This window comes from Salvelinus alpinus, chromosome 19 (assembly GCF_045679555.1).
Source record: "Salvelinus alpinus chromosome 19, SLU_Salpinus.1, whole genome shotgun sequence".
NCBI lineage: Eukaryota > Metazoa > Chordata > Actinopteri > Salmoniformes > Salmonidae > Salvelinus > Salvelinus alpinus.
Window position 1 is genome coordinate 42,544,722 of NC_092104.1, and position 12,395 is coordinate 42,557,116.

The 12,395-nt window shown below is 43.1% G+C and overlaps 1 protein-coding gene across 1 annotated transcript in view; it reads right to left on the minus strand.

The window, feature by feature from the left end:
- Nucleotides 1-12,395, minus strand: part of LOC139545641 (GDNF family receptor alpha-2-like) — a 78,896-nt gene that overhangs the window by 50,227 nt on the left and 16,274 nt on the right. Inside the window, exon 3 of the mRNA XM_071353622.1 lies at nucleotides 5,319-5,405. Coding sequence (XP_071209723.1) covers nucleotides 5,319-5,405 — 87 coding nt within the window. The remainder of the gene's footprint in view (nucleotides 1-5,318; nucleotides 5,406-12,395) is intronic.

The window sequence follows — 12,395 nt, forward strand, 5'->3', positions numbered from 1 at the left end:
CATGTTTCACCTTTTTTTAATATATATATTTTTTGCGATAGTCTCTCTCAGGGCTCTATTTCCGACTGGCGCTAAGGCGGCGCTAGATTCAACTTGTAAAAGCTAGCGTTCTGCTATTTAAGACTGGCCAAAAGCTTGTCATAGCTGTAACGCAATTTGTAGGAGGCGCACAGTAGCCTAATCAGTAGCCTATAACCAATGTTTTATTAAAATGTCACAAGCAGCAAAACAGTCAACAGACTTTCTTTACATTTCTGTTGGATCTAACCGTCAAATTGCACGAATTCTGATCGCTGCCCTTGGTGCTGAATCCGCTTGGATCCTAAGCCATTTGCCTGTTTTTTTGTTTGCCTTTCACGTGGCAAAGTCAGTAACAGGCCATATCAACAGATATGGTAGGCTAATCTTCTTAACTTTTGTCCAATTGTCCATGGCTCGAAAATGTATAGCATGCGAATGCAATTTGTATTGACTAATATTTCCATGTTAACTAAGCCTATTGTAAGATTAGTGTATACTATTTAATAAACTATATTCAATGGATAGGACAAACATCCATGCCTCCTACCGAAGAGTTAGAAGGCCTAGAAGGCCAGCATCCCGGAGTCGCCTCTTCACTGTAGACGTTGAGACTGGTGTTTTGCAGGTACTATTTAATGAAGCTGCCAGTTGAGGACTTGTGAAGCGTCTGTTTCTCAAACTAGACACTAATGTACTTGTCCTCTTGCTCATCTGAGATGCAGTATGTGAAACCTAACATCTCATTTGCATAGGGAGAGACATGTCACATTTTCTGGCCTATCAAGACAAAGGATGTATGAACCTCAAATATCCGCTTACAATACAGATTATGAAATGGGAGAGCCATTGCAGCAAAAGCAGTATTATCTGGCAGCTTCATTAAATAGTACCCGCAAAACACCAGTCTCAACGTCAACAGTGAAGAGGCGACTCCAGGATGCTGGCCTTCTAGGCAGAGTTGCAAAGAAAAAGCCATATCTGAGACTGGCCAATAAAAAGAAAAGATGGGCAAAAGAACACAGACATTGGACAGAGGAACTCTGCCTAGAAGGCCAGCATCCCGGGAACGCCTCTTCACTGTTGTGCACCGCGGCCTCCCACTCCTCTTTCTATTCTGGTTAGAGCCACTTTGCACTGTTCTGTGAAGGGAGTAGTACACAGCGTTGTACGAGATCTTCAGTTTCTAGGCAATTTCTCGCATGGAATAGCCTTCATTTCTCAGAACAGGAATAGATTGACGAGTTTCAGAAGAAAGGTCTTTGTTTCTGGCCATTTTGAACCTGTAATCGAACCCACAAATGCTGATGCTCCAGATACTCAACTAGTCTAAAGAAGGCCAGATTTATTGCTTCTGTAATCAGAACAACAGTTTTCAGCTAAGCTAACATAATTGCAAAGGGGTTTTCTAATGATAAATTAGCCTTTTAAAATGATAAACTTGGATTAGCTAACACAACGTGCCATTGGAACACAGGAGTGATGGTTGCTGATAATGGGCCTCTGTACGCCCATGTAGATATTCCATAAAAAATCTGACGTTTCCAGCTACAATAGTTATTTACAACCGTAACAATGTCTACACTGTATTTCTGATCAATTTGATGTTATTTTAATGGACCAAAAATGTGCTTTTCTTTCAAAAACAAGGACATTTCTAAGTGGACCCAAACTTTTGAACGGTAGTGTATGTTTAACAATGTATTTCCATATTGAAGGAATGCACTCGGTGCTCCCGAGTGGCGCAGTGGTCTAAGGCACTGCATCTCAGTGCTTGAGGCATCACTACAGACACCCTGGGTTGAATCCAGGCTATAGCACAACCGGCTGTGAGTGCGAGTCCCATAAGGCGGCACACAATTGGCCCAGCATCAACTGGGTTTGCCCGGTGTAGGCCGTCATTGTAAATAAGAATTTGTTCTTAACTGACTTGCCTAGTTAATAAAGGTTAAATAAATAAAATAACAATGTGGACTGCAAACATGTTCAACATATTTAGCAAATATGGGGCAGGCCATAACTAGGCTATAACGGACTACAATCGAATTGGAGATGATGACGAGGCAATACATAAAACACTGTAAAGACAACTTGAAGCAACCACATATTCAGCCATGGAGCAGGTTCTGATTGGCCAGTGAGGTGTCAAGCCTCGACATACCCGCAACTTGTTTATTCATCAAAACCCAGAACTTTCGTGCCACCTCCAGCTACTCTGCACATATTCTGGATGTAAAATAGCACAACAAAAAAATCTGTCACCAGCACTAAGATTTACCATTGTATTAGGTTTGTTAAAATAGAGCCCTTAGTGTAATAGCCATTGTAGCTGTGTCTTATAATAAGATCTGCATTGATTTGTATCGCCCTTTCAGTAATAACCAGTAAACGAAATGTGAGCAATAGTTCCCTTGATGAATACTTGCTGTTTAATTAGTGAACAGAAATCAAACTGAATAGAAAATCAATAGATGGGAATACGGAGGGAAATATATGGGTTTACGTAAGCAAGACCCCCTTGGTGAACTAAGGAATATAAAGAGGAATCCATCATATTTACTGAAAGTGGCAATCTAGTCTCCTTTCCACCTAATTTAACACCTGCTTTACTTAACAGGCACTTCTCAATAGGCGGTCCATGTACTGTGCATTCGTAAAGTATTCAGACCCTTTGACTTTTTCCACATTTTGTTACATTACAGCCAGTGGAGGCTCCTCAGAGGACGAAGCAGAGGACCATCCTCCTCAGTGAATTTCATAAAAATAAAACATTTAAAAAGATATATTTTTTTGTTAAAATTATACTAAATATAATAATCAAATAATGTATTAAAACACACTATTTTGCAAAGAAGGTCTACAGTAGCCTCAACAGCACTCAGTAGGGTAGCACCATGGTGTAGCCGGAGGACAGCTACCTTCCGTCCTCCTCTGGGTGCATTGACTTGTCCTCAAACCTATCAGAGCTCTTGCAGCATGAACCGACATGTTGTCCACCCAATCAAAGGATCAGAGAATGAATCTAGTACAGAAAGTATTAGCTACAGCTAGCTAGCACTGCAGTGCATAAAATGTTGTGAGTAGTTGACTCAAAGAGAGAGAGAAAGACAGTAGTCAAACAGTTTAACAAATTAATTTCTTCCAAAATGAAGGAGAAGCAAGAGAGAAATATATACACTGCTCAAAAAAATAAAGGGAACACTTAAACAACACAATGTAACTCCAAGTCAATCACACTTCTGTGAAATCAAACTGTCCACTTAGGAAGCAACACTGATTGACAATAAATTTCACATGCTGTTGTGCAAATGGAATAGACAAAAGGTGGAAATTATAGGCAATTAGCAAGACACCCCCAATAAAGGAGTGATTCTGCAGGTGGTGACCACAGACCACTTCTCAGTTCCTATGCTTCCTGGCTGATGTTTTGGTCACTTTTGAATGCTGGCGGTGCTCTCACTCTAGTGGTAGCATGAGACGGAGTCTACAACCCACACAAGTGGCTCAGGTAGTGCAGCTCATCCAGGATGGCACATCAATGCGAGCTGTGGCAAGAAGGTTTGCTGTGTCTGTCAGCGTAGTGTCCAGAGCATGGAAGCGCTACCAGGAGACAGGCCAGTACATCAGGAGACGTGGAGGAGGCCGTAGGAGGGCAACAACCCAGCAGCAGGACCGCTACCTCCGCCTTTGTGCAAGGAGGAGCACTGCCAGAGCCCTGCAAAATGACCTCCAGCAGGCCACAAATGTGCATGTGTCTGCTGAAACGGTCAGAAACAGACTCCATGAGGGTGGTATGAGGGTACTGGCCTGTCTCCTGGTAGCGCTTCCATGCTCTGGACACTAAAGAAATTGTCCTCCCTCATCTTAAACGGCACTGACCGCCACTGCTTACAGCCTTATTCTAAAATGGATTCATAGTTTTTTTTTAAATCAATCTACACACAATACCCCATAATAACAAAGAAAAATGGTTTTTAGAAATGTTTGCAAATGTATAAAAAAAATGAAATATTACATTTACATGAGTTTTCAGACCCTTCACTCAGTACTTTGTTGAAGCACCTTTGGCAGCGATTACAGCTTCGATTCTTCTTCGGTATGACGCTACAAGCTTTGCTCACCTGTATTTGGGGAGTTTCTCCTATTCTTCTTTGCAGATCCTCTCAAGCTCTGTCGGGTTGGATGGGGAGCGTCGCTGCAGAGCTATTTTCAGGTTTCTCCAGAGATGTTAGATCGGGTTCAAGTCCAGACTCTGATTAGGCAACTCAAGGACATTCAGAGACTTGTCCCAAAGCAACTCCTGCTTTGTCTTGGCTGTGTGCTTAGGGTCACTGTCCTGTTGTAAAGTGAACCTTAGCCCCCAGACTGAGGTCCTGAGCTTTTCAGGTCAGAAAATCTTGTTTCTCATGGCCCGAGAGTCTTTAGGTACCTTTTGGCAAACTCTAAGCGATCTGTCATGTGCCTTTTACTGAAGAGTGGCTTCCGTCTGGCCACTACCATAAAGACCTGATTGGTTGAGTGCTGCAGAGATGGTTTTCCTTCTGGAAGGTTCTCCCATTACCAAAGAGAAAATATAGAGCTCTGTCAGAGTGACCATCGGGTTCTTGGTCACATCACTGACCAAGGCCTTTCTCCCCTGATTTCTCAGTTTGATCGCGCGGCCAGCTCTAGGAAGAGTCTTGGTGGTTCCAAACTTCTTCCATTTAAGAATGATGGAGGCCACAGTGTTCTTGGGGACCTTCAATGCTGCAGAAATATTTTGGTACTCTTCCCCAGATCTGTGCCTCGACACAATGCTGTCTTGGAGCTCCACGAACAATTGATTCAACCTCATGGCTTGGTTTTTGCTCTGACATGCACTGTCAACTGTGGGACCTTACATATACAGGTATGTGCCTTCCCAAATCATGTCCAATCAATTGTAATGTACCATTGTTTGTACCACAGGTCAAGTTATAGAAACATCTCAAGGATGATCAATGGAAACAGGATTCACCTGAGCTCAATCTCATAGCAAAGGGTCTGAAGGTATTTCAGTTTTTTTATTTGTAATAAATTTGGAAATATTTCAAAAACCTGTTTTCGCTATGTCACTATGGAATATAATGTATAGATTGCTGAGGATCTTTTTATTATTTAATCAATTTTAGAATAAGGCTGTAATGTAACAAAATGTGGATCAAGTCAAGGGGTCTGAATACTTTCCGATGGCACTGTATACAGTGTATCTTCACAGTCTTTTAACATGGAATAGTCATTGTGGAATCAAAAAAATTATAACATTAAACATTTGTTCTTACCTGAGATAATGGAAGCGAGACGGAATGCATCAGGGTAGCGAACAGGCATCACAGGTTCATAAGGGGATGTTTCATAAAGCTCTCCACCTGGGAAAACAGTACATGATGAAATTGTTTTTGATAAAAAGGAAAATTATAGTGTGCTCACACCCACATACTGTCGTTCATGGTACTTGAATTACTGGGTATGTGTTGCGGTACATTTAATAAAGGAATACACACCCAGATATGATCTCAGAATGTATACAAAGTTGTTGACCTTCATGTGTCTAAGGCAAGGAGTCATGGTTTTAGAAACATTGCACAGGATAAAACATTTTTTGTGCTAAAACAATAAGCAAATATCTATATTGTTTCTGTTGATAACAGAAACCAGTGAAGTTTGAATTCTACAAAATGTGTTAACTTGAGTTTTTGGCTCTTAATCGGTCTGTCTGACCAATAACACATTTTACACCCTGAAGATTTCAATGGTGTGAACATTTGGCTAATTTTGTGATATGCAAAGCAGATCGTTCACCACGGTCAGATAATTTCATTTAAAAAGAACATTTGGTCCTGGTGCTCTGTGATTTAGGTGAGGCAGCCTCCAAACGCTGAATTGCTGTTGCTGTTTGTAAAAAAAAATGAATCAAATTAGCACTCAACTGACTGCGCTGCTCCCCTGAGCCTCTCTCTCAGAAGCCCCTAATCCTGTGTTTAAAATTCACAGCCATTCGGTGTGATCCAGACAAACCCTCCAGTGTGTAGCATTGCATGTTGATGCTAACAGAAACACAGCAAGGCTGTTGTGGGACAGGCAGGGAGCCCACCGCAGCAAATGAGAAAATCCAAAACCTGTGGGGAGAGGTGAAGCTCAGTGGATAACCATCCAATCAATAGATATCACCATTTGTTTATCACAACGCTCCGTGCGCTTGAAAAGATGATGTTACCTCATAAAGTGTTCTTCCAGCTGTTCAGAGAATGGAGACTACAACGGAAGGTAGTGTGTGATTCACATATGCGTTGATCATGTTGTACAGTATAGTGCATATTTCATTATCAGGCTGGAATAAAAAGCATACCCTTGAAGATTTCACTTCAATAACACAGTGTAATGTTGGTTCACAGTACACTTGTTGAAAACAAAAAAGAGGCGACATTGTATTATGACATGTTATCTTAGTTCCATCTTGAACAGGGGGATAAAAAAGCGTCAGTAAAACAACTATTGAAATACACCAAACTAAAGACGATCAACTATAACGCCAAATGGTTAAAATACATGTCACTCAACAGGAGTGAAAGTTGCGCCTCCCAGCATTATAAACTGTAGAGTGACGACATTGAACTCTTCCCTTGCCAACTCCCGAGCAAAAGTCCAAGGAGGACCACACTAAGGCTGCTATAATGTCTTGTTCCCTTCCGTGAGGGGTAAAAAAAATCATAAGCAGTTTCCCCATCTGATAATGAGGAAACATCTCTAATAATTAAGATTTTGACCATGGAACCTGACCAGGACTCCAGACACACTCCATAGATTCCTAGACATAATACATTGCTATAGGAAAGTAAGCGACCTGTTGTAAGACATTGCAGAGGGACTGTCAGCAGCCACACCACCCTACATCCTACTGATTGCTTGCCTCTGAAACTAAGCAGGGCAGGGCCTGGTCAATTCTTGGATGGGAGAATAGAATAGGCTCAATGGGGTGTTGGAGGGCCATAAGACAGCACTATTCCATCTGGTAAGGGAGTGATGGGGGGGGGGGGGTAACTAAACTGCACAAGGTGCCGTCATTCAAATGAGACATTAAACAGATGTCCATAATCGCTGTGGTCATTAAAGTAGCCATGGCACTTGTTGCAAGAGTTAAAGGTAAACCCCAGTGTCAAAGCTAAATTCCTAATCTGGCTTCTAATACTCCCTTGGCCACCTACAGTAATTATCTCCAGCTTCCAACTGACTCATTCAACCCCTCTCCATACGGATCATTCAACCCCTCTCCATACGGATCGTTCAACCCCTCTCCATACGGATCATTCAACCCCTCTCCATACGGATCATTCAACCCCTCTCCATACGGATTGTTCAACCCCTCTCCATACGGATCGTTCAACCCCTCTCCATACGGATCGTTCAACCCCTCTCCATACGGATCATTCAACCCCTGCAACTCTTCTCCAGGTAGAAGATGATGTGGTAAAATGAGGGTCAAATAAAAGTTGGTGTGCCTGGTCTTATCATTGTGCTTGTTCATACTACTGCTTCATAATCACAACGATTGATTCAACTACAAATCAAAAGAGCAGCAGTAAATAACAATAGCGGGGCTATATACAGGGGGTACCAGTACAGAGTCAGTGTGCGGGGGCAGCAGTGTCAAGGTAGTTTAGGTAATATGTACATGTAGGTAGAGTTATGTTAGTGACTATGCATAGATAATAACGGAGAGTAGCAGCAGTGTAGAAAGGGGGGGGGGGGGGGGCATTGCAAATAGTCTGGGTAGCCATTTCATTAGCTGTTCAGGAGTCTTATGGCTTGGGTGTAGACGCTGTTTAGAAGCCTCTTGGACCTAGACTTGGCGCTCCGGTACCACTTGCAGTGCAGTAGCAGAGAGAACAGTCTATGACTAGGCTGACTGGAGTCTTTGACAATTTTTAGGGCCTTCCTCTGACACCGCCTGGTATAGAGGTCCTGGATGGCAGGAAGCTTGGCCATGGTGATGTACTGGGCCGTACACACTACCCTCTGTAGTGCCTTGCGGTCGGAGGCCGAGCAGTTGCCATACCAGGCAGTGATGCAACCAGTCAGGATGCTCTTGATGGTGCACCTGTAAAGCCTTTTGAGGATCTGAGGACCCATGCCAAATATTTTCAGTCTCCTGTCGTGCCCTTTTCACGACTGTCTCGCTGTGCTTGGACCATGTTAGTTTGTTGGTGATGTGGACGCCAAGGAACTTGAAGCTCTCAACCTGCTCCACTACAGCACCGTCAATGAGAATGGGATCAGGCCTACCACTGTTGTTTCATTGGCAAACTTAATGATGGTGTTGGAGTCGTGCCTGGCTGTGCAGTCATGGGTGAACAGGGAGTCCAGGACGGGACTGAGCACGCACCCCTGATGGGCCCCCGTGTTGAGGATCAGCGCGCGGATGTGTTGTTATGTACCCCTACTACCTGGGGGTGGCCCGTCAGGAAGTCCAGGATCCATTTGCAGAGGGAGGTGTTTAGTCCCAGAGTCCTTAGCTTAGTGATGAGCTTTGAGGGCACTATGGTGTTGAATGCTGAGTTGTAGCATTCTCACATAGGTGTTCCTTTTGTCCAGGTGTGAAAGGGCAGTGTGGAGTGCAATAGAGATTGCATCATCTGTGGATCTTTGGTATGCAATTTGGAGTGGATTTAGGGTTTCTGGGATAATGGTGTTGATGTGAGCCATGACCAGCCTTTCAAAGCATTTCATGGCTACAGATGTGAGTGCTATGGGTCGGTAGTCATTTAGGCAGGTTACCTTAGTGTTCTTGGGCACAGGGACAATGGTGGTCTGCTTGAAACATGTTGGTATTACAGACTCAGACAGGGAGAGGTTGAAAATATCAGTTGTTTAGTGCATGCTCGGAGTACACGTCTTGGTATTCCGTCTGGCCCTGTGGCCTTGTGAATGTTGACCTGTTTAAAGGTCTTACGCACATCGGCTGCGGAGAGCGTGATCACACAGTCGGCCGGAACAGCTGATGCTCTCATGCATGTTTCAGTGTTACTTGCCTCGAAGCAAGCATAGAAGTTATTTAGCTTGCCTGGTAGGCTCATGTCACTAGGAAGCTCTCGGCTGTGCTTCCGTTTGTAGTCTGTAATAGTTTGCAAGCCCTGCCACATCCGACATGCATCAGAGCCGGTGTAGTACAATTCGATCTTAGTCCTGTGTTGACGCTTTGCCTTTTTGATGGTTCGTTGGAGGGCATAGCGGGATTTCTTATAGGCTTCCAGGTTAGAGTCCCACTCCTTGAAAGAGGCAGCTCTACCCTTTAGCTCAGTGCGAATGTTGCCTGTAATCCATGGCTTCTGGTTGGGGTATGTGCGTACAGTCACTGTGGGGATGACGTCATCGATGCACTTATTGATGAAGCCAATGACTGATGTGGTGTACTTCTCAATGCCATCAGAGGAATTCCGGAACATATTCCAGTCTGTGCTAGCAAAACAGTCCTGTAGCTTAGCATCTGCTTCATTTGACCACTTTTTTATTGATTTAGTCACTGGTGCTTTCTGCTGTAATATTTGCTTGTAAGCAGGAATCAGGAGGATAGAATTATGGTCAGATTTGCCAAATGGAGGGCGAGAGAGAGCTTTGTATGTGTGTGGAGTAAAGGTGGTCCAGAGTTTTTTCCCTCTGGTTGCACATTTAACATGCTGATAGAAATTTTGTAAAACGGATTTAAGTTTCCCTACATTAAAGTCCCCGGCTACTAGGAGCGCCTCCTCTGGGTGAGCGTTTTCTTGTTTGCTTATGGCAGAATAGAGCTCATTCAATGCTGTCTTACTGTCAGCCTCTGACTGAGGTGGTATGTAAACAGCTACGAGAAATAGAGATGAAAACGCTCTAGGTAGATAGTGTGGTCTACAGCTTATCATGAGATGCTCTACCTCAGGCGAGCAAAACCTCGAAACTTCCTTAGATATCATGTACCAGCTGTTGTTTACAAATATGCATAGTCCCCCGCCCCGTGTCTTACCAGAGGTTGCTGTTCTATCCTGCCGATAGAGTGTATAACCCGCAAGCTGTATGTTATTAATGTCGTCGTTCAGCCACGACTCGATTAAACATAAGATATTACAGTTTTTAATGTCCCGTTGGTAGGATATATGTGCTTTCAGTTCGTCCCATTTATTTTCCAGCGATTGAACGTTAGCTAACAGTACGGATGGCAAAGGCAGATTAGCCACTCGTCGCCTGATCCTCAAAAGGCTTTTGTTTGATTATGAAGTAGTCTAGATCAGTTGCTTATTGGGTTGTGGAAACATCAGAAACAATGCTGAAACCTTTGTGTTGTGCACCCTAAGGACAAAGAAATCCCATTTCTACCACTCCCCTAGCTTCCCTTCACTACTTCAGTCAGCATTGACGATCATCACAACGTGCAACATCACCACAGGCAGTTGTCTAAGAGTAGCTATTGCAGAAACCATGGGGGAGGGTTGTGAGATAAGGGGCTATTATCCCTATTTCTCCCTGTCCACATTTGTTCATATCATCCTACACATCTCTGTAGTGAGAAAGCAAAGGTAGCCAGACAAACATTCTTACTTCTCTCCCTTAGCATGCCTAAGTACAACAATTGCCAATATTTACGAGTGCTTGGAACTCTTAGGGAACCCACAGTTACCACTGAGATAGGTCCTTTTTCCCAGAGACTTCCCATAAAGTCTGTTTACCCATCCTAAATGGCCATTGTACAATAGCAAAATCTTCAAACAAAGCCAAATGCTCTAGCTTTGAAAGTGCTGTGACCAGCCTCGGGGCCAGCTTATAGAGGATCATGGATGATGAAGCTCTATTCTTGTCCGGGGGGACTGAGGGGAAGTTTAGGGAAACAAACTATTTCAGTTTCACCCAAGTGGCCAAGAAGAAACTTCCCTGCATATCATACAAGTATATTATAATTTAGCCTCATCCACATACACTGAGTATACAAAACATTAAGAACTCTTTCCATGACCTAGACTGACCAGGTGAATCCAGGTGAAAGCTATAATCCCTTGTTGATGTCACTTGTTAAATCCACATCAATCAGTGTAGATCAGTGGTCTCCAACCTTTTCTAGCATGAGAGCTACTTAAAAAAAAAGGAAACATGTCACGAGCTACAATTTTTTTTCTATCTTTCAAATAGGCAAATTCTGCTCTTCTCCTCTCCCCTGCAACTAAGGACCCGGGTCCCGGGTCCTTAGTGTAAGAGAAAGTAATGTTTTCTGCCAACATATCTGGTAAAATAAAGGTTAATAAAGTCTGTAATTTTCCTTCAAAATTACAGTTGTTCATAGAGAAACAACGAAATTGGATGTTCTGAGTCAATGGTTAAATCATATCAGAAGAAAAACATTTTTAGACCTGGAAGATTTTTAAAATGTAATTCCCCTTTAATTGCGCATCTAGAAATTGAACATGCTGACCACAACGTTCGCGTTATGTGCGCTTACGTTGCAAAATAAATTTAAGCATACATGTTATTCAATCATATCATCCAAACTGCTCGCGCGCATCAATGAGCGTCTGCGTAGCAAGGCTTTAAAATAGAACTTGGTTTTTAGGAGCATACAGTGCATTTGGAAAGTATTCAGATCCCTTGACTTTTTCCACATTTTGTTACGTTACAGCCTTAATCTAAAATGTATAAAAATTCTAATCATCCTCATCAATCTACACACAATACCCCATGATGACAAAGCAAAAACAGGTTTTAAGATATTTTTGAAAATGTATTTAAAAAAACAACTGAAAAATCACATTTACATAAGTATTCAGACTCTTACTCAGTACTTTATACAAGCAACTTTGGCAAAAATTACAGCCTTGAGTTTTCTTGGGTATGACGCTACAAGCTTGGCACACCTGTATTTGGAGAGTTTCTTCCATTCTTCTCTGCAGATCCTCTCAAGCTCTGTCGGGTTGGATGGGAAGAGTCACTGCACAGCTATTTTTAGGTCTCTCCAGAGATGTTCGATCAGGCTGAAGTCTGATTCTGGCTGGGCCACTCAAGGACATTCAGAGACTTGTACCGAAGCCACTCCTGCGTTGTCTTGGCTGTGTGCTTAGGGTCATTGTCCTGTTGGAAGGTGAACCGCCGACCCAGGCGCTCTGGAGCAGGTTTTCATCAATAATCTCTCTGTACTTTGCTCTGTTCATCTTTCCCTCGATCATGACTAGTCTCCCAGTCCCTGCCGCTGAAAAACATCCTCACAGCATGATGCTGCCACCAACATGCTTTATCGTAGGGATGGTGTCAGGTTTCCTTCAGACGTGATGCTTGGCGTTCAGGCCAAAGAGAATCTTGTTTCTCATACTCCAAGCGGGAGTATGAGCCTTTTACTGAGGTGT